The sequence below is a fragment of the Manis pentadactyla genome, chromosome 3 (genome assembly GCF_030020395.1).
Source record: "Manis pentadactyla isolate mManPen7 chromosome 3, mManPen7.hap1, whole genome shotgun sequence".
Classification (NCBI taxonomy): Eukaryota; Metazoa; Chordata; class Mammalia; order Pholidota; family Manidae; genus Manis; species Manis pentadactyla.
The window spans coordinates 662,803-690,675 of NC_080021.1; the positions used below are offsets into that span (position 1 = coordinate 662,803).

The 27,873-nt window shown below is 51.3% G+C and overlaps 3 protein-coding genes across 12 annotated transcripts; 2 read left to right on the forward strand and 1 right to left on the reverse strand.

The window, feature by feature from the left end:
• Positions 1-17,923: 17,923 nt before the first annotated feature.
• SLC52A2 (solute carrier family 52 member 2) lies at positions 17,924-20,594 on the reverse strand. 6 transcript variants are annotated; one of them, XM_036923111.2, is made up of 6 exons: positions 20,481-20,562; positions 20,048-20,107; positions 19,680-19,871; positions 18,702-19,569; positions 18,481-18,604; positions 17,924-18,372 (listed from the first exon to the last, which is right to left on the reverse strand). In XM_036923111.2, exons 3-6 carry the CDS (start codon positions 19,807-19,809, stop codon positions 18,160-18,162), a joined length of 1,335 nt encoding a protein of 444 aa, XP_036779006.1. In that variant the 5' UTR covers positions 19,810-19,871; positions 20,048-20,107; positions 20,481-20,562; the 3' UTR covers positions 17,924-18,159. The 6 variants fall into 6 exon arrangements, with proteins under 6 accessions (XP_036779006.1, XP_036779004.1, XP_036779008.1 ...); XM_036923109.2 differs by having other exon boundaries at positions 20,247-20,499; XM_036923113.2 differs by lacking the exon at positions 20,048-20,107 and having other exon boundaries at positions 20,481-20,594.
• Positions 20,595-20,608: 14 nt separating this feature from the next.
• On the forward strand, positions 20,609-23,676 carry FBXL6 (F-box and leucine rich repeat protein 6). Of its 5 annotated transcripts, none has more exons than XM_036923104.2 (9): positions 20,609-21,029; positions 21,321-21,479; positions 21,640-21,703; positions 22,009-22,140; positions 22,215-22,322; positions 22,409-22,441; positions 22,591-22,822; positions 22,911-23,157; positions 23,428-23,676. In XM_036923104.2, exons 1-9 carry the CDS (start codon positions 20,650-20,652, stop codon positions 23,576-23,578), a joined length of 1,506 nt encoding a protein of 501 aa, XP_036778999.1. In that variant the 5' UTR covers positions 20,609-20,649; the 3' UTR covers positions 23,579-23,676. The 5 variants fall into 5 exon arrangements, with proteins under 5 accessions (XP_036778999.1, XP_036779001.1, XP_036779000.1 ...); XM_036923103.2 differs by having other exon boundaries at positions 20,611-21,029; positions 22,409-22,522; XM_036923107.2 differs by having other exon boundaries at positions 20,618-20,768; positions 22,409-22,522.
• Positions 23,677-24,285: 609 nt separating this feature from the next.
• Positions 24,286-25,835, forward strand: TMEM249 (transmembrane protein 249; the record flags this gene model as incomplete). The annotated part of the gene is made up of 5 exons (XM_036923207.2): positions 24,286-24,484; positions 24,669-24,763; positions 24,894-25,089; positions 25,259-25,344; positions 25,543-25,835. Coding segments are annotated over 5 exons (762 nt in total), but the record flags the coding sequence as incomplete, so codon positions are not given.
• Between the last annotated feature and the right edge of the window lie 2,038 nt (positions 25,836-27,873).

The following is a 27,873-nucleotide window of genomic DNA, read 5'->3' on the forward strand; positions in this document are numbered from 1 at the left end:
TTGTATATCCATGGCTCCTTTATTGTATATTAATTGACCATATATGTTTGGGTTTATATCAGGGCTCTCTAGTCTGTTCATTGGTCTATGGGTCTGTTCTTGTGCCAGTACCAAATTGTCTGGATTACTGTGGCTTTGCAGTAGAGCTTGAAGTTGGGGAGTGTTAATCCCCCCCCCCCACGTTCTTCTTCCTTCTCAGGATGGCTTTGGCTATTCGGGGTCTATTGTGGTTCCATATGAATTTTAGAACTATTTGCTCTAGATTGTTGAAGAATGCTGTTGGTATCTTGATAGGGATTGCATTGAATCTCTAGATTGCTTTAGGCAGGATGGCCATTTTGACAATATTAATTCTTCCTATCCATGAGCATGGGATGTGTTTCCATTTATTGGTATCTTCTTTAATTTCTCTCATGAGTGTCTTGTAGTTTTCAGAGTATAGGTCTTTCACTTACTTGATTAGGTTTATTCCTAGGTATTTTATTCTTTTTGATGCAATTGTGAATGGAATTGTTTTCCTGATTTCTCTCTCTGCTAGTTCATTGTTAAGTGTATAGGAATGCCACAGATTTCTGTGTATTAATTTTGTATCCTGAAACTTTGCTGAATTCAGATATTAGATCTAGTAGTTTTAGAGTGGATTCTTTAGGGTTTTTTATGTACAATTTCATGTCATCTACAAACAGGGACAGTTTAACTTCTTCCTTGCCAATCTGAATGCCTTTTATTTCTTTGTGTTGTCTGATAGCCATGGCGAGGACCTCCAGAACTATGTTGAATAAAAGTGGGGAGAGTGGGCATCCTTGTCTTGTTCCTGATCTTAGGGGAAAAGCTTTCAGCTTCTCTGTGTTAAGTATGATGTTCGCTGTGGGTTTGTCATACATGGCCTTGATTATGTTGAGCTACTTGCCCTCTATACCCACTTTGTTGAGAGTTTTTTTCATGAATGGATGTTGAATTTTGTCGAATGCTTTTTCAGCATCTATGGAGATGATCATGTCGTTTTTGTCCTTCTTTTTGTTGATGTGGTGGATGATGTTGATGAATTTTCGAATGTTGTACCATCCTTGCATCCCTGGAATGAATCCTACTTGATCATGGATTATCTTTTTGATGTATTTTTGAATTCGGTTTGCTAATATTTTGTTGAGTATTTTTGTGTCTATGTTCATCAGGGATATTGGTCTGTAATTTTCTTTTTTTTGTGGTGTCTTTGCCTGGTTTTGGTATTAGAGTGATGTTGGCCTCGTAGAATGAATTTGGGAGTATTCCCTCCTCTTCTACTTTTTGGAAAACTTTAAGGAGTATGGGTATTAGTACTTCACTAAATGTTTGATAAAATTCAGCAGTGAAACCATCTGGTCCAGAAGTTTTGTTCTTAGATACCTTTTTTGATTACTAATTCAATTTCATTGCTGGTGATTGGTCTATTCAGATTTACTGTTTTCTATTTTGTTTATTTTCTCAAGGGACCAGCTCCTGGTTTCATTGATTCTTTCTATTGTTTTATTCTTCTCAATTTTATTTATTTATGCTCTAATCTTTATTATGTCTCTCCTTCTACTGACTTAGGGCCTCATTTGTTTTTCTTTTTTCTAGTTTTGTTAATTGTGAGTTTAGACTGTTCATATGGGATTGTTCTTCTTTCCTGAGGTAGGCCTGTGTTACAATATATTTCACTCTTAGCATGGCGTTTGCTGCATCCCACAGATTTTGTGGTGTTGAATTATTGTTGTCATTTTTCTCCATATATTGCTTGATCTCTGTTTTTATTTGGTCATTGATCCATTGATTATTTAGGAGCATGTTGTGAAGCCTCCATGTGTTTGTGGGCCTTATCGTTTTCTTTGTGTAATTTAGTTCTAGTTTCATACCTTTGTGATCTGAGAAGCTGGTTGGTACAATTGTACTCTTTTTGAATTTACTGAGGCTCTTTTTGTGGCCTAGTATATGATATATTCTTGAAAATGTTCCATGTGCACTTGAGAAGAATGTGTATCCTGTTGCTTTTGGATGGAGTGTGCTGTAGATGTCCATTAGGTCCATCTGTTCTACCACGTTGTTCAGTGCCTCTGTCACTTTACTTATTTTCCATCTGGCTGCTGTGTCCTCTGGAGTGAGTGGTGTCTTGAAGTCTCCTAGAATGAATGCATTGCATTCTATTTCCCTCTTTAATTCTGTTAGTGTTTGTTTCACATATGTAGCTGATCTTGTGTTGGATTTATAATGTTATATCCTCTTGTTGAACTGACCCCTTTATAACTATGTAATGTCCTTCTTTGTCTATTGTTACTTTCTTTGTTTTGAAGTCTATTTTGTCTGATACAAGTAGTGCAGCTCCTGCTTTTTTCTCCCTATTAGTTGCATGAAATATCTTTTTTCATCCCTTTACTTTCAGTCTATGTATGTCTTTTGGTTTGAAGTGAGTCTCTTGTAGGCAGCATATAGTTGGGTCTTGTTTTTTTATCCATTCAGTGACTGTATGTCTTTTGATTGGTGCATTCAGACCATTTACATTTAGGGTGATTATCAGTAGGCATGTACTTATTGTCACTGCAGGCTTTAGAGTCATAGTTACCAGTGATTCAAGTGTAATTCCCTTACTATATGACAGTCTAATTTAACTCACTTTGTATGCAAAGGTTACAAATACAACCTAAAGGTTCTTTTTATTTTTCCTCCTTTTTCTTAGTCCTCCATACTTTATATATTAGGTATCATATTCTGTACTCTTTGTCTATCCCTTGATTGACTTTGGGGCTAGTTGATTTGATTTTGCTTCTGTTTAGTAATTAATTGTTCTACTTTCTTTGCTGTGGTTTTATTTCCTCTGGTGACATCTATTTAGCCTTAGGAATACTTCCATCTATAACAGTCCCTCCAAAATGCCCTGTAGAGGTGGTTTATGAGAGGTAAATTCTCTCAGATTTTCTTATCTGAAAATTGTTTAATCCCTCCTTTAAATTTAAATGATAATTTTGCCAGGTAGAGTATTCTTGGATATAGCAAGTGTTCTTATACCAAACACACCACTGTAAATTTGCTTTGCTAGAAGTTTTCATAGGCTATCTCAGGTTGGACTTTCAAAAGCTTTCTAAAGTTCTATTATTTTCTATCCCAATATGATAAACACAGTACATATAATCTGCGTGAATTTCTGCTTTCCTGGACCTGCTAGGAAGAGACCTTCCTGATCTCTGTAAGGTCCAGAATCTGCAATGCAAGGAGGGTTTTACCACCACTGACTCCATAAAGCCAACCCAAGTTCACTAAAAGGAGATTATCATCATGTGGTTAATGAGCAACACTTTCACAAGGCATCAGGCACATAACCAATTTTTCCAATTATACCTTAGTAAAAAAGAGAATAGACTCTTACTGAACCTGTGCACATATCTGTAGTGCCATGAACAGTAAGGACGCTCATTAGGAGTCTCTGAAGTTCTGGGTCAGGGAGCTGAGCTGGTGGGAACCTTTGTCATTTCAAAAGGTCAGCATTTCAGTACACACAGCATCTACTGAATTGATATGGTCACATACCTTGGGGAGAAAGGAAGGGCCTCTTCATGTTCCCAGGAAATAGGACATTGACAACATCAGAGCATTCACGCAGATGACCATAGTAACACGTCCTTCTGCTCATACTGAGGCAGGGCAGGGACATGCAACAAGCATCGTGATTAATTTTTCCTGCCTATGATGAAAAATGCCAAGATATAAACAGTATAGTAAGGACAGGAGGGACCCCATCTTAAAGCTAAGGTTCCATTTTAAAAACCAGGGAGTTAGGAGATGAGATTCCTAAAGTATTTTGTGGTAATTAGCCAACAACCGATTCTATCTTAGGCAGGGCAAGCAGCACTGAATGATGTGTCCCACAGCTTGAGGGCAAACACCGTCTGGGGGAACAGGTTCAGGAAATTCCTTGTGCTAAGTTTCTCTGACAGTGTCTCTGGAGGACTGACTGGACGGGTGACGACATGATGTTGCTCACCAGAAACGGACATCATGAGCCTGTTGCCGGGCAGTCCAACCTGAGATCTCCCTTTGCGCTTGGTGAGAACTCAACCCAAGTGGGGGCTCTTGATTCTGATCAAGGAAGAATTCACAAACGGGTCAGACGAGGATAGGTAAGGAAGGAATTCATCAAAGCGAGAGTGGTAACATATGGCAGTGGCCCTCCAGATGGCTGAAAACAGGGAGATGCAGAGGAAAGGAGGGAAAGTTTGTTGAGCTCCTGCTCAGCCTACAGCAGATTCCCTTGCCAACTCCTGAAGCCAGGGTCACCTGCTGTCCCTACCACCCCAGGATTTGGGGGAGTTGCAGAGCACAGGATGGAGTGAGATTATGTTCTGAGAATTTCCCAAAGAAAGTAGATTTTCAGGCAGGCTACTAAGAGCAGGTCACACAGCTGCAGTTCTGTCCGAGTCACCCAGGCGGCGGGAACTTGCAGGCCCTATTCTGAGCTCTCAGCTGCCCTTCCCTGCATATTAGGAGTGAAGTGAAGACGGAGTGAAGACTTGGAAACAGAATGAAATAGCAAAGACGCTCACCACTGGAAGAGTGCAGAGACAAGACACAGTAAGTTGCAGTGAGAAGGCTTTATTTAAAAAGTACACACTCAGGGGAATCCTCCTACACTGCTGGTGGGAATGTAAATTAGTTCAACCATTGTGGAAAGCAATATGGAGATTCCTCAAAAAACTAAAAATAAAAATACCATTTGACCTGGGAATTCCACCTAGGAATTTACCCAAAGAAAACAAGTTCTCAGATTCAAAAAGACACATGCACCCCTATGTTTATCACAGCACTATTTACAATAGCCAGGATATGGAAACAACCTAAGTGTCCATCAGCAGATGAATGGATAGAGAAGATGTGGTACATATACACAATGGAATATTATTCAGTCATAAGAAAGAAACAAATCCTACCATTTGCAACAACATGGATGGAGCTAGAGGGTATTATGCTCAGTGAAATAAGCCGGGTGGAGAAAGACAAGTACCAAATGATTTCCCTCATTTGTGGAGTATAAGAACAAAGCAAAAACTGAAGGAACAGAACATCAGCAGACTCACAGAATCCAAAAAGGGACTAGCGGTTACCAAAGGGGAGGGGTGGGGGAGGGTGGGTGGGGAGGGAGGGAGAAGGGGACTGAGGGGTATCATGATTGGTGCACATGGTGTGGTGGGGTCATGGGAAAGACAGTGTAGGTCAGAGAAGACAAATAGTGACTCTGTGCATCTTACTACACTGATGGACACTGACTGCAATGGGGTATGGGGAGGACTCGATAATAAGGGTGAATGTAGTAACCACGTTGGTTTTCTTGTGAAACCTTCATAAGAGTGTATATCAGTGATACTTTAATAAAAAACGAAAAGTACACACTCGATGAAAGGGGCGTTTGGGCAGCCTCAGAGAGAAGGTGCACCAAAAGGTTGGGGATTCTGTCTTTTAAGGTTTCCAAGAATGCGGCAATGGGCAGTGGGGCAGAGTGGGGGAGTTGTAGGCTTGACCTGTGGTCTCGTGATGCCTGTCCAGTGAAGGACTCTATGCCCTCATCCACAGTCAGTGAGCTTAACACAAGGAAGTCACTGATCCTGTTCCTCTCCAGGACAGTGGTCACCCTCAAGCACTGGGGACATAACAGTTACGACTGCTTGCCCTGCTGTAAGATAGGCTGTTGGCTGATTACAAAAGAACATGTTAGGAATCTTACTTCCTAACTCCCGGGTTTTTAAAATGGAATCTTGGCCTTAAGATGGAGTCCCTCCTGTTCTTTGTATGCCATTTATATCTTGGCTTTTTTGAAAAATCAATCATGATGCTTGTGCCCTGTCCCTGCCCTACATTAAGACCGCATGTAGGTCCCCCTCCCACCTCTGGTCCTCTGCCCCATTCTTGAAACCCTTAAAAGGCCTTACATGCTTTTTAAGGATTTCCTAAGCCCTTGAGTGTGTCTGATCTCTTCTTTCAGTGTATAGTTTGCCTTAAATAAAGCCTTGTTGCTCACTCACTGTGCTTTGTCTCTGCACTCTTCCGGTGGTGTCTTTGTTGTTCTGCTATTTCATTCAATTTTCTAGACTTAAGCACAGGTCTCGGTCTCTGTCTCCTACTTCAGACAAGTAGGGAAGGGTCACTGACATCTCTGATCTGGGCCTGCAAGTTCCCGTCACCAGGTGACCTAGGCAGGACTGCAGCTGTATGATCATGCTCTTTAGTGGCCTGCCTGGAAATACCCTTTCTTTGCTTTGGGAAGTACCCAGAATATAATTTCACTCCATCCCATGCCCCACAGCTCCCCCAAATCCTGAGGTGGTAGGGGCTAGTCCCCACGCTGTGCAGATCCAAGTGGAAACCAGATGCCAGGTGACCCCGGCTTCAGGAGTTGGCAGGAGATCTGCCCTGTGCTGGGCAGGAGCTCAGTGGGCTTCCCTCTCCCTCCCCCTTTCCCTGCTCCTCCTCACTCTCTGCTGCCTGCATGGTGCTGCCATTCACTGCTACTCTCACTTTAATGAATTCCTTCCTTCCCTACACTTGTCCAACCTGGTTAAGAATTTTTTCCCAGTCATAATCAAGAATCCTCCCCGACCCAGGTGGAGGTTTTACCTCGTGTGCAGGGAGAGACCCCCCCCCCCAGATGCAGCTGCCTGGCAACAACATGGTCCTATAATCAGTTCCTGGTCTGCTGGGTTTGGGGTAAATAGTCCATGGAACCATGTTCTTTTTCAAGAGAGGCTGAAAATGCAGCCTCAGCCCCAGAAGCGGCCTAAGGCCATTGGGATGACGCCAGCAGAAGCTGTAGCCAAGATCACAGTTTGAAGGGCCTGGTTCCGACCTTTTTTAGGGGCTCTGGGGCTGCCTTTGGTGGACACACCATCTCCCACCTGTGGATGATTGCAGATCCTCAGGCAAAACAGGCTCTGGGTGTAGCTAATTTACTAGCCAGCATTTCCACAAGTCTGGTGAGAGTGCAAACGAAAAATGCAACTGACAAAGAAATGCAGCTGTTTCTGTGATGTGCAAAGCAAAGATAGTAAACCAACTTAAAAAACCAGACAATACATCTTTAAGGACAATGTTTTAACCTGTCCTCAGAGAAGACACTGAATGTAACATCTGATGTATAAATATGGATGTTAATTTTTACAGTAGAAACAATTTTGATATATAACATAATAATCCTGAGGCACAATATACATTGAGTGCCAAAATACACCAAAAGTATACCAAAAGTAGCAATAAAGCAATTCAGCAAGTCTGGAGCAGGGCTGACATCTATATTTTTGTAAAATTCCGCTAGTGGGTCTGATGTGCATTCCAGGGTGAACACCTTGGTCTATAAAATTTTGCAAGATGCAAATTAGAGAAGTCAGAAAGGGCAGAGCTGACATTTAAATAATAACTGATGCTTTGGCAGGACATGATACCCCTACTACCAAAGACTGTCCCACAAAGCACCAGCAGGACTCCAACAATGCAGAAAATGCAACAGAACTATTGCATGAGTTTTGGTCAGTCTTTCAAGGTCAGAACATACTGTGGGACTGTGCAGACACTGACAGATCTCTGGGGACTTCTCTTGGAGACTGTGATTTGTAAAATGTATATATTAACCACCATTTTCCTGTACAAATTTGACCTAGGGAAGACTGAGCATCTCTTCTGGCTGGACTCTTTACAGTAACAGCATATGAAACAAACCCCTGGGAAATCTCTGAGATGGTTTTAGATATAAAAGGCATCCTGAGAGAAGGCGGGACCCTCATTGGTGACCCTTTGGAAAGCAGCCTAGCGGCTCCTCATGATGTTGAATATACAGTTACCACATGACCCAGTAATTCCACTCCCAGGTGAAATGGAAACACATGTCTACACAAAGAATTGTATACAAATGCTCATAGCAGCAGTAGTCATAATACCAAATAATGGAAACAAACCAATTATCTATCAATCAATAAGTAAATAAATAAAATGTGACCTACCCATACAATGAAATATTATTGGGCAACAAAAGGGAATGAAGTACTGATAAATGCTACAACGTGGATGAGCCCTGACAATGTGCAAAGTGAAAGACATTAATCACAGAAAGCCACATAGTGTGTGATTCTATTCATATGGAATGTTTACAACAGGCAAGTCCTTAGAGTCAGAAAGTGGATTCACAGTTGCCAGGAGCTGGGGGAGGGGGGAGGGATGATGATGGCTAATGGGGATGAGGCTTCTTCTGGGGATGATGAATGTTCTAGAAGTAAGATAATAGTGATGGTTGCTCAGCTCTGCTAAGGTATTAAAACCCAGTTGATTGTACCTAGGAGTGGAATTCCTGCAGCACATAGAAGCTCTACATTAGGCATTTTGAGGAACTGCCAAACTATTTTCTGTTAGTGATGCTGAGCATCTTTTTTTTTTGATATCATTAATGTACAATTACTTGAACAACATTATGGTTACTAGACTCCCCCTATTATCAAGTCCCCCCAACATACCCCATTACAGTCACTGTCCATCAGCGTAGTAAGATGCTGTAGAATCACTACTTGTCTTCTGTGTGTTATTCTGTGTGTTATCCCTCCCTCCCCACCCACCCTCCCCAGTCCCTTTCCCTTTGGTAACTGTTAGTCCCTTCTTGGGTTCTGTGAGTCTGCTGCTGTTTTGTTCCTTCAGTTTTTGCTTTGTTCTTATACTCCACAGATGAGTGAAATCATTTGATACTTGTCTTTCTCCACCTGCTGAACATCTTTTTTTAATAGTTATTTTACCCATTTAGTTATATATCTATGTAGTTATTTACCCATTTTTAAATTGGGCTATTAGACCTGTAAGAGTTCTTCGTAGATTCTGGGTACAAGTCCCTTATCAGACAGATGATTCACAAATATATTCTCTTATTTTATTGATTGTCCTTTCACTTTCTTGATAGTATCCTTCGAAGTACAAAAATTTTTAATTTTGATAAAGTCCAATTTACCTATTTTTCCCTTTCTTGCTTATGCTTTTAGGTTGGAAAGATTTATTCCTATGTTTTCTTCTAACAATTTCTTAAATTTAGATCAATGATCCATACTGAGATAATTTTTGTATATGGTGTGATGTAGGGATCCAACTTCATTTTTTTGTGAGTGGATATCTAGTTGTATAAAAGATTACTCTTTCAATATTGTCTCAGCACTTTGTCAAAAATCAATTAACCATAAATGTAAGAATTCCATTCTGAACTTTCAGTTCCATTGCACTGATGTATGTGCCTGTTCTGATGTCAGTCCCCAGGATCACTCTGTCTTGATTAGTATAGTTTTGTAGTAAGTTTTGTAATTGTGAAGTGTGAGTGATTTCTCTAACTTTATTCTTTTTAAATCCTGTTTTGACCACTCTGGTCTCTTGCCTTTAGTAATGAATATTAGGATCGGCTTCTTAATTTCTGCAAAAAGGCCAGGTGGAATTTTGATAGAGATTGCTTGAATCTGTAGGTCGGTTTGGGGAGTACTGCCCTACTAACAATGTTAAGTCTTCTGATCCATGAGCATGGGATATATTTCCATTTCCTTAGGTCTTCTCTAATTTTTTTCAACCGAGTTTTGTAACAAGTTCCTGTTCTAATATTTTTTTTTGTGGATTCCTTATGATTTTCTATACATTGAATTATGTCATCTGAGAAGAGAGGGTAACTTACCTCTTCTTTTCCAATCGGGATGCATTTTTATTTCTTTTTCCCACCTTACTACCCTGGCCAGGACCCCCGTTACAATGTTGAATAGAAAGAGAAGGCAAACAGCTTCATCTTGTTCCTGATCTTACGGGGAAATCTTTTGGTCTTTTCCCATTGAATGTAATGGTAGTTGTGGTTTTTTCATGGGTGCCTTTTATCAGGTTGAGGAATTTCTCTTCTAATCCTAGTTTGTTGAGGGGTTTTTTTTTCCATGAAATGGTGATGGTTTTGCTGAATGCTTTTTTTCTGAGTCTATTGAGGTAGATGTGGTTTTATCTCATTTTATTGATATGGTGTACTGTATTGATTGATTTTCATATCTTAAACCAACTTTTCCTTCATGGGATAAATCCCACCGGTTCAGAATATATACTCCTTTTTAGATCCTGCTGCATTCAGTTTGCTGATATTTTGTGGAGAATATTTGTATCTATGTTCATAAGGAATATTGGTCTGGAGTTTTCATTTCTTGTGATGAGTTTGTCTGATTTTGGTGAAAGAGTAACATGGCCTCATAGAATGAGTTGAGAAATGTTCCCTCTTCTTCTATTTTTTGTAAGTGAAGAAATTGTGTTAATTCTTTAAATGTTTGTTAGAATTCACCAGTGAAGTCATCTGTGAATGGAACTTTATTTGCAAGAAGTTTTTAGATTACTTACTCAATCTCTTAATTTATTGTCGGTCTATTCCAATTCCCTGTTTTTTCTTAAATCCGTTCTAGTTCTTTATGTCTTTCTTGGAATTTGTCCATTTAATCTAAGTTATCTAATCTTTTGGCATACAATTTTAAATATTCCCTTACAATCCTTTTGATTTCTTTAAGGTCAGTAGCAATGTCCCCTCTTTCACTCCTGATTTCAGTAACTTGAATCCTGTCTGTTTTTCATGGTCAGTCTAGGTAAAGGTTAGTCAATTTAAAAAATATTTTCAAACCAACTATTGATTTTCTCTACTGACTTTGTAGTCTGTATTTGATTTCTTTTATGCTCTCATCTTGATCATGTCCTTCTTTATGCTTGTTTTGGGTTTAGTTTGCTCTTCTTTTTCTGATTTCTTAAAGTGGAAGTTAAGGTTTTTAAGAATTTTTTCTTTTTAAATATAGGAGTTTATTGTTATAAATTTCCCTCTAAACATTGCTTTTGCCGCATCCTATAGGTTTTGGTATGTAGTGTATTCATTTCACTCACCTCGAAGTGTTTTCTAATTTCCCTTGTGATTTTTTATCTGGCCCATTGGTTATTCAGGAATACAGTGTTTAATTTTCACATACTTGTAGGTTTTCCAACTTCCTTTCTGTTACTGATTTCTAATTCCTAATTTTTTGTTAATTCTAAATTGTGGTCAGAGAACATGCTCTGTATGATTTAAATCCTTCTAAGTTGACTGAGACTTGTTTTATGAACTAACATATAGTCTGTTCTGGATAATGTTCCATACACCCCTGAGAGCAATATGTGTAATGCTGTTGCTGGATGGAGTGTTCTGTCAAAGTCTGTTAGATCTGGTTGGACTATCATGTCATTCAAATATTCAATTTCTTGTTGATTTTCTTGTCTAATTGTTTTATCTACTACTGTGAGCAGCATACTAAAGTCTACAAATAATATAGCTGAATTATCCATTTCTCTCTTCAATTCTGTCAGTTGTTTGCTGCATGTATTTTAGGACTCAGTTATTAAGTGCATATATGTTTAGAATTGTCATATATTATGTGGATTAACCCTTCAATTATTGTAAAATGTCCTTCTTTGTCTTTAGTTACAATTTTTACCCTTAAGTCTATTTTGTTTGCTTTTACTCCAGCTCTTTCGGTTACTGTTTGTGTGGAGTCTCTTTTTACATCCTTTAACTTTTAATCTAATTGTATTTTTTAATCTAAAGTGCCTTTTATAGACAGCATAAAATTAGATCATGTTTTATTTTTTAAATCTACACTGTCAGTCTTTGCCTTTTGATTGGAGTTAAATCCATTTAAATTCAATGTAATGACTGATTCGGTAAGATTTACATCTGCCATTCTTATATGTCTTGTATGTTTTTGTTCCTCCATTACTGCCTTCAGTGCTAAATAGATACTTTCTAGTATACCATTTTAATTTCCTTGTCATTTCTCATGCTATATATTTTTTATTTATTTTCTTAGTGATTTCCCTGGAATTAAATGTAACATCTAATTTATAGCATTCTTGTTCATATTAATACCACCCTAATTTCAATAATATACAAAAACTTTGCTCTTATATATTCACTCTTTATATCCCCATTCTATCCTTTCTTTCTGCTATTATTGTCATACAAACTGTATGTTCTTATGTTATAAATCCATCAACATAGCTTATTGCTTTAATGCAATTATATTTTAAATCTTATAGGAAAATAAAAAGTCACAAAGAAAAAAATGCATTAATACTGAATTTTGTGTTTATCTATGTAGTTACCTTTACTAGTGCTCTTTATTTCTTTATATGGATTTAAGTATTTATTACCTTTAGTATTGCATATAGGGAAGATCTGTTAGTGACAAATTTTCTCACTTTTTAAATTTATTTAGGAATGCCTTAATTTCTCCTTCATATTTGAAGGATAGTTTTCCTGAATATAGAATTCTTGATCAACAGTTGTTTTCTTTCAGCACTTTGAATATGTCATCCTACCACCTCTGTCTGCATGATTTCCAATGGGAAATCAGCTGCTAGTTTTATTGAGTATTCCTTGTACATGAACACATGTCCCAAGATTTTATTTAAGTCATTAATTAATGACCAATCCAGGAATGTTACAGCTGCCTCAGAGAAGACTAAGGATCACAAATCTATACAGAAAAAGGAATACTGAAATTAAATTACAAGTGGATCCAAAACTGGCTTTTTCCATGACTTGGGGAGGAAATCAATCAAACCTCCAGGGGTTGGAATTCATTTTCAGGTCTACAGAAAAGAATTGTTTACATTGCTATCCGTCATCTACAAATACAAAGTTGTAAAATAGCTTAAAGACAATGACAGGAACCGACCTCATACATTAGATCCTGGAGTGGTGTGCTCCAAATAGCACAGAGCTTTCCTTAGAGACACCAGTAATCCACTCTGCTTGTTAGGTCTTGAACTTGCTTTAGATCCCAGGTCTCATCCCCAAGTGACCAGGCTTCCAGTCCCCAGGATTCCCAGACCCGCTAGGAACCCTGTTCCGCTCAGCCCCAGACGACCTTCCCAGACCCCACACCTGTCTCCACTTATTCCAGGACCTGCACCGCTCATCCCGCCCGTCCTTAGGCCCCAGTCCCTCCGGTTCCCTGGGTCTCCTGACCCTCAGACTCCCCACTTAACTGGTCCCAGTTCTGACGGCAACTGCACCTCCCAAGACCACCTCCCACCCCGCCCAGAGCCCCTGGGCCTCTAGTTAATCCAAGGAGATGGGGGGGCGAGGGGGGATCCACTGTGGCTGAGCTGGGCTGACTTCTGGCTCGGTGGGTGGGCTGGGGAGGAGGACGGTGGCTCTTGATTCAGAAAAATAAACTTGATGTTCCTTGTGCCGAAAGCCCTGGACCAGGCCCCATACCACCACCTCTTAGAAGAGCCACCCAGCTAGCCAGGCCACCACTCGGCATGGCGGCCCAGCCCCATTCACACCAAGGACTCCGCGGGACGGCTGCCCAGCTCCTCAACTGCAGCTTGTCCTGAGCCCCCGCCCCCTGGGGACCCCTGGACTCCCTCCGAGAGCACCCCTGCCAGAGTCCAGCTCCAGGGAGTCCAGGAGTCCCTGAAGGATGGACGGTGTCGGCGACTGAACGGATGAGTGAGGACATGGACACTGGCCAAAGCTGAGCCTGGCCTCTAATGACAAGTAGCAGCTTGTTTTTATACTCTGATTACATAAAGTACAGATATGAATCATTTAATTGACACATAGCACAGTTACATGAGTTTGGAGAATGAGATTACGTCGTTTGGCAGGTCTTAGCCATTAACTTGTTTCTACGTAAGCTTGGTTTTTAGTTATTGCGGCCAGAAAATCTCACAAAGGTCAGGTAGGTGCCAGACTCTAGGTTTCCTTACAGATGACTATCTAAAGCTCACTATTCTATTGTTTTATGTAGGGCCCTCATTCTTTCATAGTTATACTCCCGTTCTTCATCTCTGGTAGGAAAAAAAGAGGCTATCTCTAAAAGGACACGATGACCTTTTGGCGGGCAGGGACAAATTTTAAGGACTGCGCCTCGGACCCGTTTTCAGTAAGACTTACAGTGGAGGTTTTTCTGATCTGGAGTTAGGTGATGCCCTGTTTTCATTTGTTTTATAGTTTGCCAGGTTGTTCTCTGGCAGGCTAGCCAAAGAATAGCATTTGTTCTCTGTACCCACCTGTTGCCATTAATCATTGAATATGTTATTTGGAAGCCATGTAGGGGTGGGGGAAGGAACCTCAACCCAGGTTAATTTTCCATATCTTTTCCCCCCATAAACCTGGGTCCAGTTCTCATGGGGTCTCACTCTCCCATCGTCAGGGGTAGTCACAAGGGCAGTAGTGGTTTTTTCCAATTTCCTTTAGGGCCAGTACCTAAAATTTTGAGGGAGAATTGGATATGGCCTCTTCCCTGAAGGGGCAGCTTGAATTGAAATAAGCAAATTTATTAGGAGGGGCATTTTGAGTAGGAGGGACATCGGGGTTGCTCCTCTGGGAAGGCCGCTGTGCAGTCCCTTCCATCCGACTGCCTGGACTGTGTCATCAGGCTGGTGGTTCGGACCGGCTCCCGACACACCCCAAGGACCCTGGCTGGCTGGTCAGCTGAGGATGGTGCTGCCTGCTTCCACCTGGCTTGGCTCTCTGTTCTTCTGGGGGATCAGACACCCAGGGAACTCTCCCTGCGGCTCAGGAGCCATTGGGGGAGCACCTGCTAAGGAGCTAGAGGTGGAACCTAGGAAGAGAGGGGTCACAGGGCGTGTGACAGATAGTCACCGAGAGAATGACTGACTCTCCCCCAGGCAGGGGAAGATGGACCAGTGCCCTGTGGCCAAAGGCATGAACTGTCACAGATACTTCTGGGAGGGGATGAGAGAGGCCCTCACTACTCCCTTAGCTGTGACAGACAGAAACCAACCTACCTTTGCTTAAACAAGCAAGGGGTTGTGGGCCCACAGAACTTGGAAGTCCCAGGGGTCTAGCTTCAGACGCAGCTGGGTCTGGGAGACCCTAAGATGTTGTCAGGGCTCTGCCTCTCTCCACCTCTTGTTCTGCTTGCGTCTGGGTACCCTCACTCTCGGGTGCTCCCTGAACAGTCAGGGTGGTGTTTATAGCTCTTGGGATGGCCGATACCCCTAGATGGATATCATGGTGTCCCCTGATTTGCCCCACACAGGCATTGCTCCCCAGGTCAGTCACCACGGGCAGGAGGATGGAAACCATGACTGGATCACCTGGGTCACCACCCCGGTCCCAGAGAGGGGACAGGGGCTCCTGGGATGAAAACCCCACCACAGCACTAGTGGCATCCAAGTCCCTGGAAGGCACAGTGGAAAGAACGAGGCCAGTGCTTGGGGTGGGGGACGCCTAGGTGGCCCCATGGAGGTTGGCAGCAGGTGCTCTAAGGGTGGGCATGGCCCTGGCGTGGCCAGGTGGCTGACGTGGGGGTCACTGATGACCTGCATCCATCCCTGGCTGGGGGCCCGCTGTTCCCACCCCCATTTTCTGGTGTCAGAGAAGCTAGGAGGTCTGCTCAAATGGAGAGGAGGGGGCCCCTAAAGGACCACTGTCCTGTGCTCCCAGGCCAGGCAGGGGGCGCTCTGAGCAGGTGCAGTTGGTTAGGTGTCACCATGCCTTTGGCCACACTGAACGCACACCTGCCCTCAAGACTCTGCGGGGCTGAGAACCCCAGGACTGAAGGAAGGTGAAGCCTCTACCTTGCCATTCAGCCACAGCCAGGTGAGCCTTGTTCCAGCACTCACAGACTTGTGCTCTGGCTCAGGGAAGTAGCCACACACCTGGGAGCTGCCACATGGCACACCCTGGCTAGCCTTTCTCTGGTTTTGAGGCACTGGGGTGCCAGCTCCTGGTGGTGGGCCTTGTGGCTCAAGCTTACTCTCACCCAGGGGACTGCCTGCTGGGGACAGCCAGGTGGCCTAGGCCCTGATTTGACCACTGCCTCACTTTTGGGGTTTCCTTCAAATTCTCCCAGCCCCAGATCTGAGACCCTTGGGCAAGGCTGTGAGCCTCTGAACAGCCCTGACAAGGTACAGGAGCGGGCTCAGCTCTGAGGGGCCTGGTGTGGGGGGCTGCCTACCCCCTGAGGAGCGCCCAGGGCCTGGCGACTGGCCTCAGCCTCGAGGGAGGGTGTGCTGGGCGGGCAGCTCTCCAGGACTTGGCCTGAGCTTCTTCCTCCCCTCGTCATCTTGCCTGGCCTTGCTTCCTGCGGGGCACTGATAGGAAGGTCCTGGAGAGTTCAAAGGGCAGTGGCTTCCTCAGAGCACCCCCCTCCTGCCCCGGCCCCCTACCCTGGGCTCCGGGCCATGTGCCCCCTTGCTCCTCTGTGGCCCTCAGGCCTGGCATACCTGACACACACACACACAGGGCAGAGCAGAGGCTCCATGATGCCTCCCGGCATCACCTGTTGGAAGAGAGGGTGGCAGGTGGGACCTGGGACGTGGCTCTACCAGCTGCACCTTAAGGTGGGCCTGGTGGAGGATGCCAATGGTGGATGAATGTCAAAGTGGGGGGAAGGCGTGAAGCCCATGCCATACCACACACCCCACCCCTAGTCCTTGGCCCCTGAATCTCTCCACTCACCACCACCAAGAGCAGCCACCAACCCCCAAAGGCAGGCAACCAAGTCCAGCAGCCCCTGGGCTCCAAACCCCAACCCCCAGTCAGCCCCCTGGGAAGCTAGGGCATGGCAGGTGGCTTCCTGTCCTCAGGGCTGGGCGGTGTCCAAGCCAGTTGGGACCCTGGCCCATTGGATGCTTGATGGAGGCCCAGACCAGAGGCACCGTGATCAAGACCTGCATTCCTTCCCTGTCTTCAGGAGCTCCTTCCTGCTCAGCTGATCCTGCCAAGGCGGGAGGATGAAGGGGGAGGAAGACAAGGCCTTCAAAGGCCCACATGCAGGCCAAATCAAGGACAGGCAACTTCTCAAGTTCAGAAAAGGCATCTGGAGACCAGAACAATGCCAGGAAGGGGCTGGCAGTGGGGCAGAAGCCACTTCTCTCAGCACCCACACCCCCTGGTCCCTGTGGACAGGACCCCCTGCAGAAGCAGGGCCTTTTGTCTGAGAAAAGGGTCATGGTGACAGGCCAGTCGCACTGAACCACAGCTTAGGTGCCCTGCCTCCCCTGGGGACCCAGGAGGCCAGGATGTGGTGGTGGAAGCCCCAGCCCACTGCAGTCTCCAACTGAATAATTTGCTCAAGTCCTCCCAGGCCACCTGCCTGGCTCAGGCACTCATTCTATTCCTCCAGGCCTTGGAGCACAAGAGCCAGACAGGCCGTGGTTGGTTCTGAGGCCCTGCTCCCCACAGATGCCAACACATAGAGGCCCTGACTGCTGCCCCGGGGTCGGGGCAGGCATGGTCTTCCCAAAGCCCCCAGACATCGGCCAGCAGCCCAAAGAGAAGGCAGCTGCTACCATGTCTGCCTGAATAAAGGGTTGGGGACTTTGATTGTGGAAGGAGCTGCAAATTAGACGCTGGTGGCTCTGGGGAGTGCGGAACACTTGTGCAGAAGGTTCCTGAGACTTCCTGGAAACCTACCCCCGAGCCTCTTCAAAGTCCCACTTGCTGAGCTCCTTCTGTGCCCAGATCTTGCAACAAGGCCCTGGTGTAAATCCCCTGGCAGTATCCACCCACAAGACAGCCCGTCCTACGCCTGACCCTCACGCCCAGCTGACTCAGCCCACCACACGGCCTTGGGGTGCTTGCGGGGCAGTGACCCTGTGGGGAGGAGGCCCCGCCATCAGCTGGTGATCCTGGACAGGCTGCCGTTGGGCAGACACCATGTGTCTCTGGCCATGGCAGTCTGTGGGGTGCTTGGCCCAGACTCCAGGCCATTCTCTAGAGGAAGAAGCAATAAGTGGGGGCAGGAGTCCTGGGCTCATGGAATAACCCCAGGGTCTATGAGAGCAGCCTAGGGGTGGCAGGTCCCCACTGGAGGCCACCAATCCAGCTCAAGGGAGGTCTATCTATACAGGGTAATGTACTTCCAGGATTAACAACTCCGACTCATGGAATAAAACTGCTTTATTTTGCAAATCCCACATAGGTTCTGGGGCAAGGGCCAAGTCCACAGCCCCAGCCAGGCCCTGGCTCTGGTCCCCACCTGGCCTGAGTGCCAGGGCCTCTGTGGAGTGTGCAGGTGTCCATGAGTGTACCTGTGCGTGCGGAGGGCCTCCCTGGGCCTCAGGCCTGGGGGCTCTGTGGCAGCCCCAGCCTGAGATGGGGACCTCACCTGCCCAGGCTTAGGGGCCACATGGATCCACACAGTCCTTCCCACTGCGGAACACATGATAGATGCTGGTGGGAGGGAACATGGTAACAGCCCCAAGCAGGGAGCCCACCTGGATAGCCACACCAGCTGCCAGCAATGCTGGCCGGCCCCCACCATGCAGAAGGGAGCTGGCGGCCACCTTTACATATGAAAACACACCCAGACACAGCACCCATGACAGCACCTGAAAGAGTAGACATAACAGCTGGCTGAGCTTGAGATGCCCCCTGCTCTAGGACAAGCCCCACCCTGCAACTGCCACTCTTTGCTCCAGTGTTCCCAGGGCACTTACCACAAGGACCACGCCTACGGTGGTACCCACCAGGGGTGGGCAGGGGCTCAGGATTGCCAGTGCTATCAGGTAGGCCCCAAAGAGAATACCCAGCACAGAGAGACTGACCAGTCCTGCCAAAGACCTGTGAGGGGGGAGCAGGAGCTCAGGGCTGGCTGTACTAGGGCCTGGCCCCCATCCCTAAGTCCCACCCCTCAAGTGACCTGGGGCCCTTTGTGCACCTGCACAGTACGCCCATGGCCAGGAAGCAGGCGAGGGGGTTGGCGGCGCTGCCCAGCACCACGGCCAAGTGGTAGGCCAGGCGCCCGTAGGGCAGGCAGGAAAAGCTCTGCACAGCAGGCAACACGCCATTGGTCAGTGCATTGGTGACGCCCAGCAGGCCCAGCAGGCTGACACTGTGGGCAGAGAGGAGCCGATGGGCCCCAGGGTCTGGGCCAGGGGTGGCATCTGCTGCCTGGCTAGGCGGCTCCTGCAGTGCCAAGGCCTCTTCCTCCTCCTCCTCCACTCCTGCGGCTCCTGCTTGCGGGCCAGGCCCTGGGCCCACTGTGGGTATGGACGGTGGTGATGGCAAAAGCAAGAGACCCTGGAAGGCGGCTGCTGAAGTTACCAGAAGGGCGGTCAGTGCCCAGAAGAACGTGCTGGCAGAAAAACGTTCTGGGAAGTCATGGGGAGGTCCGGGGGTGCCACTGGTGGGGGCTGGTGGGCACTCGAGGCGGCCCACGCCCTGCACCAGGGCCAGCACACAGGGCAGCAGGGCGCTGAGGCCCTGGCCCAGAAAAAAGGACCTCAGGAAGGGAGGTGGCAGGTGGCTCAGGAAGGGAAGGAAAGTGACATTCGAAACACAGCTGGCCAGCGCCAGCACCAAGGCAAGCACTAGGAAGGCCACAGAGTGAGACTGCCCTGCCACGGGGGCCACATGGTGCCACAGCAGGGCCAGAAGGGCTGTGCCCAACACACTCAGCGCCTGTACCACCTGGATGGGGGCCCGCTCGCCCTTGCCCGGAGCCAGGCGCCTCCACAGGGTCACCACCAGCAGACCCAGGTTGCCCAGTGCCACAAGCACAGAGAGGTACGAGGGGAGACTCCAGCCTGTGGGGAAGGGAAGAGACCACGTCAGGGGCAGGATGCAAGGGACAAACTGCAGCTGCAGCTCACCTTCTGGGCCCACCTGCCCCGCCTCCCTGCACACTCCCACTCACCTTCTGGAAGGTCCTTCACCACCACTGGCAGCTGTACCCAGATCCCGTTGATGGCAGCCCACGAGCCCATGCCAAAGAGAGCGACCAGCACGTGGGTCAGCACCAGACAGCCCAACGGGGGTGCTGCCATTCAGCCCAAGACTGGGCCCCTCAGGACGGGGCGGAGGTCACCGACAGCTCCTTTATCGCCACCTAAATGTGCAGAAGACACTTGCCCTCTTCTGGGATCTTAAGACCTCTTCGAGCTTGAAGAACAGATAGACATGCGGGATCACAAGGAAAGGACACGGAAGTGGAGCCAGAAGACGGCCAGCCCGCCAAGGCCAGGGACACTGAGGGTGCCGTGGGATGGGGGGTCAGCAGCATACCCAGAAGCACAGCCAGGCCAGTAGTCGGAGAAGCAGGCGCCCCGGCTCCGGGGGAGGATGCTGCAAGAGGGATCGGCTCTTCGGGCCTGAGTTGCCGAGACCAGCACCACCCTCACCCCAAAACAGACACAGGGACACGGACCCCGGGACAGGGGCACCTCTCAAGGGCCTCGCACACTTCTGAGGCTGCTGCGCCCACCTGGGAATCCGAGACTTCAGCGAGAAGCAGGACCGTCGGTCGGAGCCCAGCCGGGCCCCGGCTGGAGGAGCAGCCCCGGCGCCGCCCCTCGTGCGTCAGGGGGGCGGCGACGGGCCTCCCGGGGTTCCCGGTCCAGCACCCGCCCCTCCCCGACTGAGGGCGCCGCGTCCGGCCCAGCCCAGCGCCGGAGGGGCATGAGAACGCTGCCGCGCCGCAGCGGGCACTCCAACTCACCAGCCCGCTCGGGGAAGTGGGGCGCCGGGCCGCCCCCGACAAGGCCCGCCGCCAGAAGCCCCGCCCCTGGAGGTGAGCGCGGGGCCGACGCGGTGGGGGAGGGGAGGTTCCGCCGCAGGCACCGCCCCTTCCGCTCCGCCGGGGCGGCCCCGGCAGCGAGCAGTCGGCCATGGCTCCCAGTGCAACCCGGCGGGCCGGCCGCAGGTTCCGAGGCACGTCGCCGCCCGGGGCGTGGGCCCGGTCGGCCGAGGACTGGTGGTGGGACCGGCTGGCGCCCAGCGGCTCAGGGTACCACCTGCTACATTCGGACAGCGCGCTGCTCGTGCTGCCCGGCCCGGGACCGGTCCGCACCCGCGCGCAGAGGCGCGTCGCCCGCCGCGCTCAGCGGCCGCTGCGCCCCGGACCCCGCGCAGCGGCGGCCAAGACCAGGCCCGCGCCTGGGCCTCAGGAGCCCGACCCCGGCTGGGGCGACCGCATCCCCTTGGAAATCCTGCTGCAAATTTTCGGGCTGCTAGTGGCGGCCGATGGGCCCATGCCCTTCCTCGGCAGGTACCCCAGGCCCATCAGAAGCATGGCTCAGGCTGACCTGTTGCCCACCGAGCGCTTGGCTGAGGCGGGAGCAGAGGGCGAAAACGTCTGAGCGCGCACACCCGCTTGCGGGAGAGCTCAGGCTCTGAGGGTCCAGTTGGTGCCCCAGAGGCCCGCCTTTGGGAAAGGTGTCCGCAGCGTTGTGAGACTTGCGGAGGCAGGTCCATCCTCTTAGAGGACCCCATAGCAGCAGCCGGTGGCAGGGCATTCGCCACGAAAGGCCTGACCCCTCAGCAGAGATTTTTCTCCCAGGGCTGCGCGCGTGTGCCGCCGCTGGCACGAGGCCGCCTCCCAGCCCGCACTCTGGCACACAGTGACCCTGTCGCCCCCGCTGGCTGGCCGTCCCCCCAAGGGTGGGGCCAAGGCGGAGAAGAACCTCCTTGCATCCCTGGCGTGGTTTATACCCAATCGGTAAGGACCCTCTTCCTTATCCCCTCACTCCATCTCTGTGGTGTGTGGATGGCCAAGGGCCCCTTCCTGTCTCCCTGCACCAAAGTGATGGGTGGGGAGGACACTGACCGAAGGGGCAGCGTGGGACCACTGTGCAGCTTTGCCTCTGCTGTCGGCCCAGGTTCTCACAGCTCCAGAGGCTGACCCTCATCCACTGGAAGTCCCAGGTACAACCCGTGTTGAAGGTGAGAGCTCAAGGCTGCCCTGCACACCAGCCATGACACTCTGGGGTTGCCCAGTACTTCCAGGGAGCGGGTCAAGTGCCATGGGGTCCAGCACTGCCCCATGGGGATGCCTGCCCGGTTCTCTTTTTCTGTCGTCTCCAACAGCAGGGAAGTATCAGGTGGGAGCATCCAGGAAGGCCTGGCATGGGTAGAAAGGTTATAACTGAGGCAGTACAGTGAGGATGGTGCCAGCCATTGATTTTTTTTTCCCTTGTGGACCACAGCTTGCCCTCTTATAATCCTTGCTGGCCCTCTGTCATCCACAGCTGGTTAGCGAGTCCTGTCCTCGGCTTATCTTCCTCAAGCTTTCCAATTGCCACGGTGTGACCCCTGACACTCTGGTCATGCTGGCCAAAGCCTGCCCCCAGCTTCACAGCCTGGATGTACAGCACTCCATGGTGAGCCCTGTGTCCCTAGGAGCCCTGAAGAAACTTGGGCTGAGATGACAGGTACCCTTGTGCTGGGTCCCCAGGTGGATTCCACAGCTGTGGTGAGCTTCTTGGAGGAGGTGGGGCCCCGAATGCGCAAGCTGTGGCTGACCTACAGCTCCCAGACAACAGCCATCTTGGGTACACTGCTGGTAGGTTGGTGACAGGCAAGATCAGAGCTGGATGCCAAGCCAGTGACTGCCAGCTTATTGACCCTGTGTTCACCCCACCTCTGCAGGGCAGCTGCTGCCCCCAGCTCCAGGTCCTGGAGGTGAGCACTGGTATCAGCCGAAACAGCACGCCCCTTCAGTTGCCTGTAGAGGCTCTGCAGAAAGGCTGTCCCCAGCTGCAGGTATCAGACGCCCCACCTTGCCCACCTGTCACTCCCTTCCCCATCTGCAGCCTGGGCTTTGCTCCCAGGTACTGCGACTACTGAACCTGATGTGGCTGCCCAAGCCTTCTGGGCGAGTGGTGATCCCTGGCCCAGGCTTCCCCAGCCTCGAGGAGCTCTGTGTTGCCAGTTCCACCTGTAACTTTGTGAGCAATGAGACCCTGGGCCGCCTGCTCCATGGCTCTCCTAACCTGCGCCTGCTGGATCTTCGTGGCTGTGCTCGCATCACTCCTGCTGGCCTGCATGATCTGCCGTGTCAGGGTTAGCTCTCCCTGGGTGGTGGCCGGGCAGGTGGGATGTGGGGACCCTGGCCCACCCTACAGCTCGTGCTTGCTCCTCTCACCTCCAGAGCTGGAGCAGCTTCACCTGGGCCTTTATGGCACGTCAGACCGGCTGACTCTCGCCAAAGAGGGCAGTCCCCTGTTGACCTGGAAGTGGTGCCACACTCTGCGGGAACTGGACTTGAGTGGTCAGGGCTTCATCGAGAAGGACCTGGAACAGGCCCTCGCTGCCTTCTCAGGCACCCCTGGGGGCTCACACTCAGTCCTGTGCTCACTCAACCTCAGGGGCACCCGGGTTACACCAAGCACGGTCAGGTCAGCACCACTTCCCCAGTCCCCTGGAGCCAGTAGGGCTTGCCTCCCTGTCCTGCCTGGCTCTCCGGCTTCCTGGCCCTGAAAGGGGAGTGCATACCGTTGGGATTGGTTTTGGAGAGAGGAAGGGTACTGGGCTTGGTCTCAGTGGCTCTGGGTGGCAGAGCCAGTCTCAGCACCTGGCGAGTTCCCTCACCGGGCTCAGCCTTGAGGAGGCCTGTGTCTTTTGGGATCCAGTGGCTCAACTCCTCATGGCCCGCCCTGCCCCCACAGCTCTGTGGTCAGCAGGTGCCCAGGCCTGCTGTACCTCAACCTGGAATCCTGCCGCTGCCTTCCCCGGGGCCTGAAGCGGGCCTACCGTGGCCAGAACGAAGTCCAGTGGTGCCTGGAACAGCTGCTCACCAGCCTCCCCTGCCCCAGCTAGGTGGCTGTAGGCCACAGACCCCTCAGCCAGCCAGCCCTGCCCCCTTACCCAGTTTGGATGTTTGAACATTTTGTTACAATAAAGCGTTTTTTTAAGAACTGTGTGGTCCTTGGGGTTGGGGTGAGGGGACAGGGATTGTACCTGATAGTGCCATCCAGGGCTGGAGCTGACCCAGAGCCTCCATGGGGGTGGGGGTGGCCCCCGAGGGCTCCCGAGTTGCCCTTCGCCTTTCCTGCTCACGGCTTGCCCCACACCCGGGAACACTGAGGTGAGCTGTCCATGTTGCATATAAGGCTCTGGCCGGGGCAGAGGTGCGATAGGGAGGCCCTGCTCGGTCATGGGGTTTGGTGTGGGGTGCCTGCATGACAGCTTTCTCTCCAGCTTAGACCTGGGGGTCCCGCAACCCCACCTTTCAGGCAAGGACTAGGAACCAGGCCCCACAGGAGATCTCCAGTGGGGTGGTACTGGCCAGGAAGTGCACGCTCACCGGGCCAGGGGCGTCCCCAGAGAAGGGTAGTCAACAGAATAGCGCCTTCTAGAACCAAACCCCCGCTCCCGCACAGAGCTTCTAGAACGTGGGCGCGGCCCAGCCTGGACCTCCACCTGGTGTTGCTATCCCTGCCGGTCACCCGGAAGCTCCTGCTCCTTCTTGGACCGCAACCCTGGAGGCTTCGTCTCTCAGGTACGACCGCAACTTTGGGCGGTGAGCGGTGACATCAGACCAGACCCAGCTGACCGCGAGCGCGCCTGATCGGGCCCCCAAGGGCGGGATCAGCAGCCTGCCCATGACCTCCGGCGGCAGGCGCTTCCAGCTCTGGGCCCCAGGGCTCTTCTGCACCGAGCGTCACCTGGCCAAGCGCCTCAAGAGCAACGGCTTCTACCCATTCACGCAGCAGCAGCCTAATGGTGCGCGCGAAGCGCCGCAGGTGCCGGGGCCCTGAACGAGGCGGGGCCGGGCGGGGCCGGGGCCGGGCGGGGGCGGGGCCGGGCGGGAAAGCGGGGCGGGCCGCTCCGGCCAAGCCCCAGCCCTGCCCACCCGGGCGGCGAGCGGGGCCGGCTGTCCTCACGCGCCTCCGGCGCGCCGCCCCAGTCTTCGTGCTCGAGTACTACCTGGACACGCTGTGGAAGGGGACGCTGCTCTTCGTCGCCTGCCTCTTCCTCGTCAGCCTCGGCCTCGTGAGCCAGGTCTGAGTTCCTGGGCCGTGGGGGGCTGGGCCCTTCCCCCACGACCCTCCGCCCCTGGGGACCCGACCCGCCGCTCAAGGTCCCGCCCCCAGCCGCGCCGCCGCTCAGAAGGTCCGCGCGGCGCCCGCAGGTGCAGAAGCAGGAGACTTGGGCGTTCCCTGCGTACGGCATGGGCGTGGGCCTGTGGCTCGTGATCTCGTCGCTGCCGCGGCGCCGCCTCGTGCTGAACCACACGCGCGGCATGTACCACTTCTCCATCCAGGGCCGCACCGTGTGTCAGGGCCCCCTGCACCTGGTCTACGTGCGCCTGGCGCTCAGCTCCGACGGTGACGACCGGGGCGGGCTGCCGACCCCCGGGGTTGTGCTGGGGAGGCCACTCGGGAGCGGGGAGAGACCGGCACTGCCCAGCCCCGCGCCCGGAGTTCCCCGTCCCTGGTCCCGTCCGACCCTAGCCCCGCCCCGGGGCCCCCGCCTGAGTCGCACGCCTGTCGCCAGCGTACGGAAGGTGCTTCTTCCAGCTGGTTCTGTCTGGCCACAAACTGGAGCCTCTGGTGCTGATACACCTGTCAGAGCGCTACGAGGTGGGTCCAGCCCCGGAGACCCAGACGCGCTCCCCACCCCTCCTTGGTTCAAAAGGTCCTGGGGTGCGGCCATTTCGCAGGCAGTGGGCGGATGCTCGCGGTCAGGGTCTCGGGCTTTCACGCAGGGCCTGACTTGCGGGTCTGGCACGGGGAGGGGAGGCCTGTCCAGGCGACAACTGATTGCAGGCGTTCCCAAAGCAAATGGAATACTTGGGCCGTCACATCGCCCGGAAGCTGAACATTAACTACTTCGACTGCCAGGCCGCGTCGTACCGGCATGTGGTCCGCCACCGGCCGCCGGGGGCCGCCTTCAGCCCGGGCATCGTGCTGTGCAAGACCGGCGCCTACGGCGAGCCGGGCTCTCAGTCCGACCTGGACGTGTGACCCCGGGACCGGCACCTCAGCCGAGGCCAGCACTCTCCCTTCCCCTCAATCTTCCACCCACCCCTGACCACTGGCCTGCCTCTCAATAAAGCTGCTCGTTGCTCCCAGACGGGTAGATTCCTGGGGTGGGAGGAGCGCCCGCTCCCTGGTCTGCCGCAGGGCACACTTCCCAGGGCCTCAGGGAGCTAACCTGGGAGTTTGGGGTAGAAGATTGGGGGTAGCAGTAGGAGCGAGGGTAACAAGCAGCCGGGCCTCTAGGAGGGTGGCTCCATCACGGGACATGTGGAGCACAAACTGCCTATCTTGGTCAGCAGCTGCCCACCTGGCCTAGCAAGTGCTGACCAGTGAGTGGAATCCAGGAACCCGAACCTGGCCCCGTCTGGCTCAGGTGCCTGTTCCTGGTCCTGCACCAGTCAGATGCGGGGCAGCCTCAGGTCAAGCCCTGTACTGGGGGGTGCGTCCCGATCAGACTTTCCCCAAAGCTGCTGCTGCAGAGCTCCCAGGGAGCTCAAGGACCTCTGGGAGGACTCTCGAGCTTGCTCTGCGTGCCTGCTGGAACCCCAGTCCTGTTCTGTCCTCTTCTGTGAGCGTCCCCATCTCCTGGGTGCTGGGAGCTGCAGTGCGAGGAGAGAAGGCAGTGGGCTATGGGGACCCGGGAGTGGTGCCTGGCACTGTGCACCCGGTTCTTCCAGTCAGCATTTTCCCTCTGGGCCATGCTAATGACCCAGGTCTTAGGGCATTTTGTTAGCTGAGTGTCCCTGGAACCAGGACCAGCTGCATTATTAGCAGGGTCCCATGCAAAATGACAATACAGAACCCCTTCTTTAAGAGTTATTAGAAATTTCCAGATGGTGATAATCGGGCATTCAACCAAGTGAGGGCCCTTCTGAGCTTGGGGCCCTGTGTGACCACCCCAGTCATGCCATGAAGCTGGGCCTGCTGGAAACCATGGGTCAGACAGTGGAAACCCACTGGTCATCTCCCGATCCCAAGGCTGGCCAGTCCCAGTGACCACACCAGCATTATCACCTGTCTCTGGAGCAGGGCCCACAGGCTGCTGGAGTTGCTTTAAGCAATCTCAGGGTACAATTGTCATTCATGGCACAAGTACAGGGAACCCTTGCTCCCCAGAAGATGGGGCCCAAGTCCCCAGAGTGGCAGTGCCCAGGCTCTACCAGGGGAATAGGCTTGAGAAGGTGAGCAGAATCTGGCGGTGGCAGAGTTGGGACAGGTTGGAGGACTACGTAGTGGAGGGAGGTGAGCAGTGTGGGGTGTGGGCCATGGGACTAGGCTGGCTGGATTAGTGCCTTGTGGCTGAGCTGGGCTTAGGGTGCCTAAGCTGCCTGCGAGTTTCGGACAGGGGCTAGAAGGGCCTGCCAGCCCCTGGAGTCCCAGGAGGCTACTCAGATTGGTTGGCAAAGCTTTGAGTTAGGGGCTAAGTTTCACTCAGGCCGGCAAAGTCCCTGTCCTGAAACTGACAGTGTAAGGGACACACAGATCGCCCCTCCTCACACTGCCACAGTGGCTTGGAGGTGGGCTGGGGTCCCTCTAGCTAGGCCTGGGGGGATGCAGCATTTGCACTGATACAAGGAGGTGGGGTCAGATGGTCATTCTGGGCAGGGGGACAGGAAGTGTGGGGGGCACGGAGCGGATCAAGATGGATAGATGGATGTGCCTGAGAAGCTGCAGGAGACTGCCTGGCTGGCGGTGGCAGAGAAGACAAGGGGGAGACAGAAGCTGCAAGGTTCTCTTCCGTGGGAAGAGCAGGAGACCACTGCGAGGTCTGGGCAGAGACGCACTGTGACCTGGGGAGGGAGTGGACACAGGCCGAGAGGCTGCAGTCCCTGTTCAGGGACAGAAGCGCAGCCGGGACCCCGCAGGGGGTGGGTTTGGGGGAATCGTAGGCAAGTCTGAGCCACATTTTGAGGCAACAGGATTTGCTGGCAGGCTGGATGCAGGCTGGAAAGGGAATAATTCAAGGTGAGTCAGGGCTTCTGGGGGTCACGGGGAAGAGAGACTGAGGATTTAGGACCTATGAGTCCAGAAGATCTTGAGAAGGCAGGGAGGCAGTGGGAAGAAGGGGTAGGGGCAGGAAGCACAGATCTGGAGCCTTCGATGAGAGGAACCTTAGGCCAAGGTTCCAAT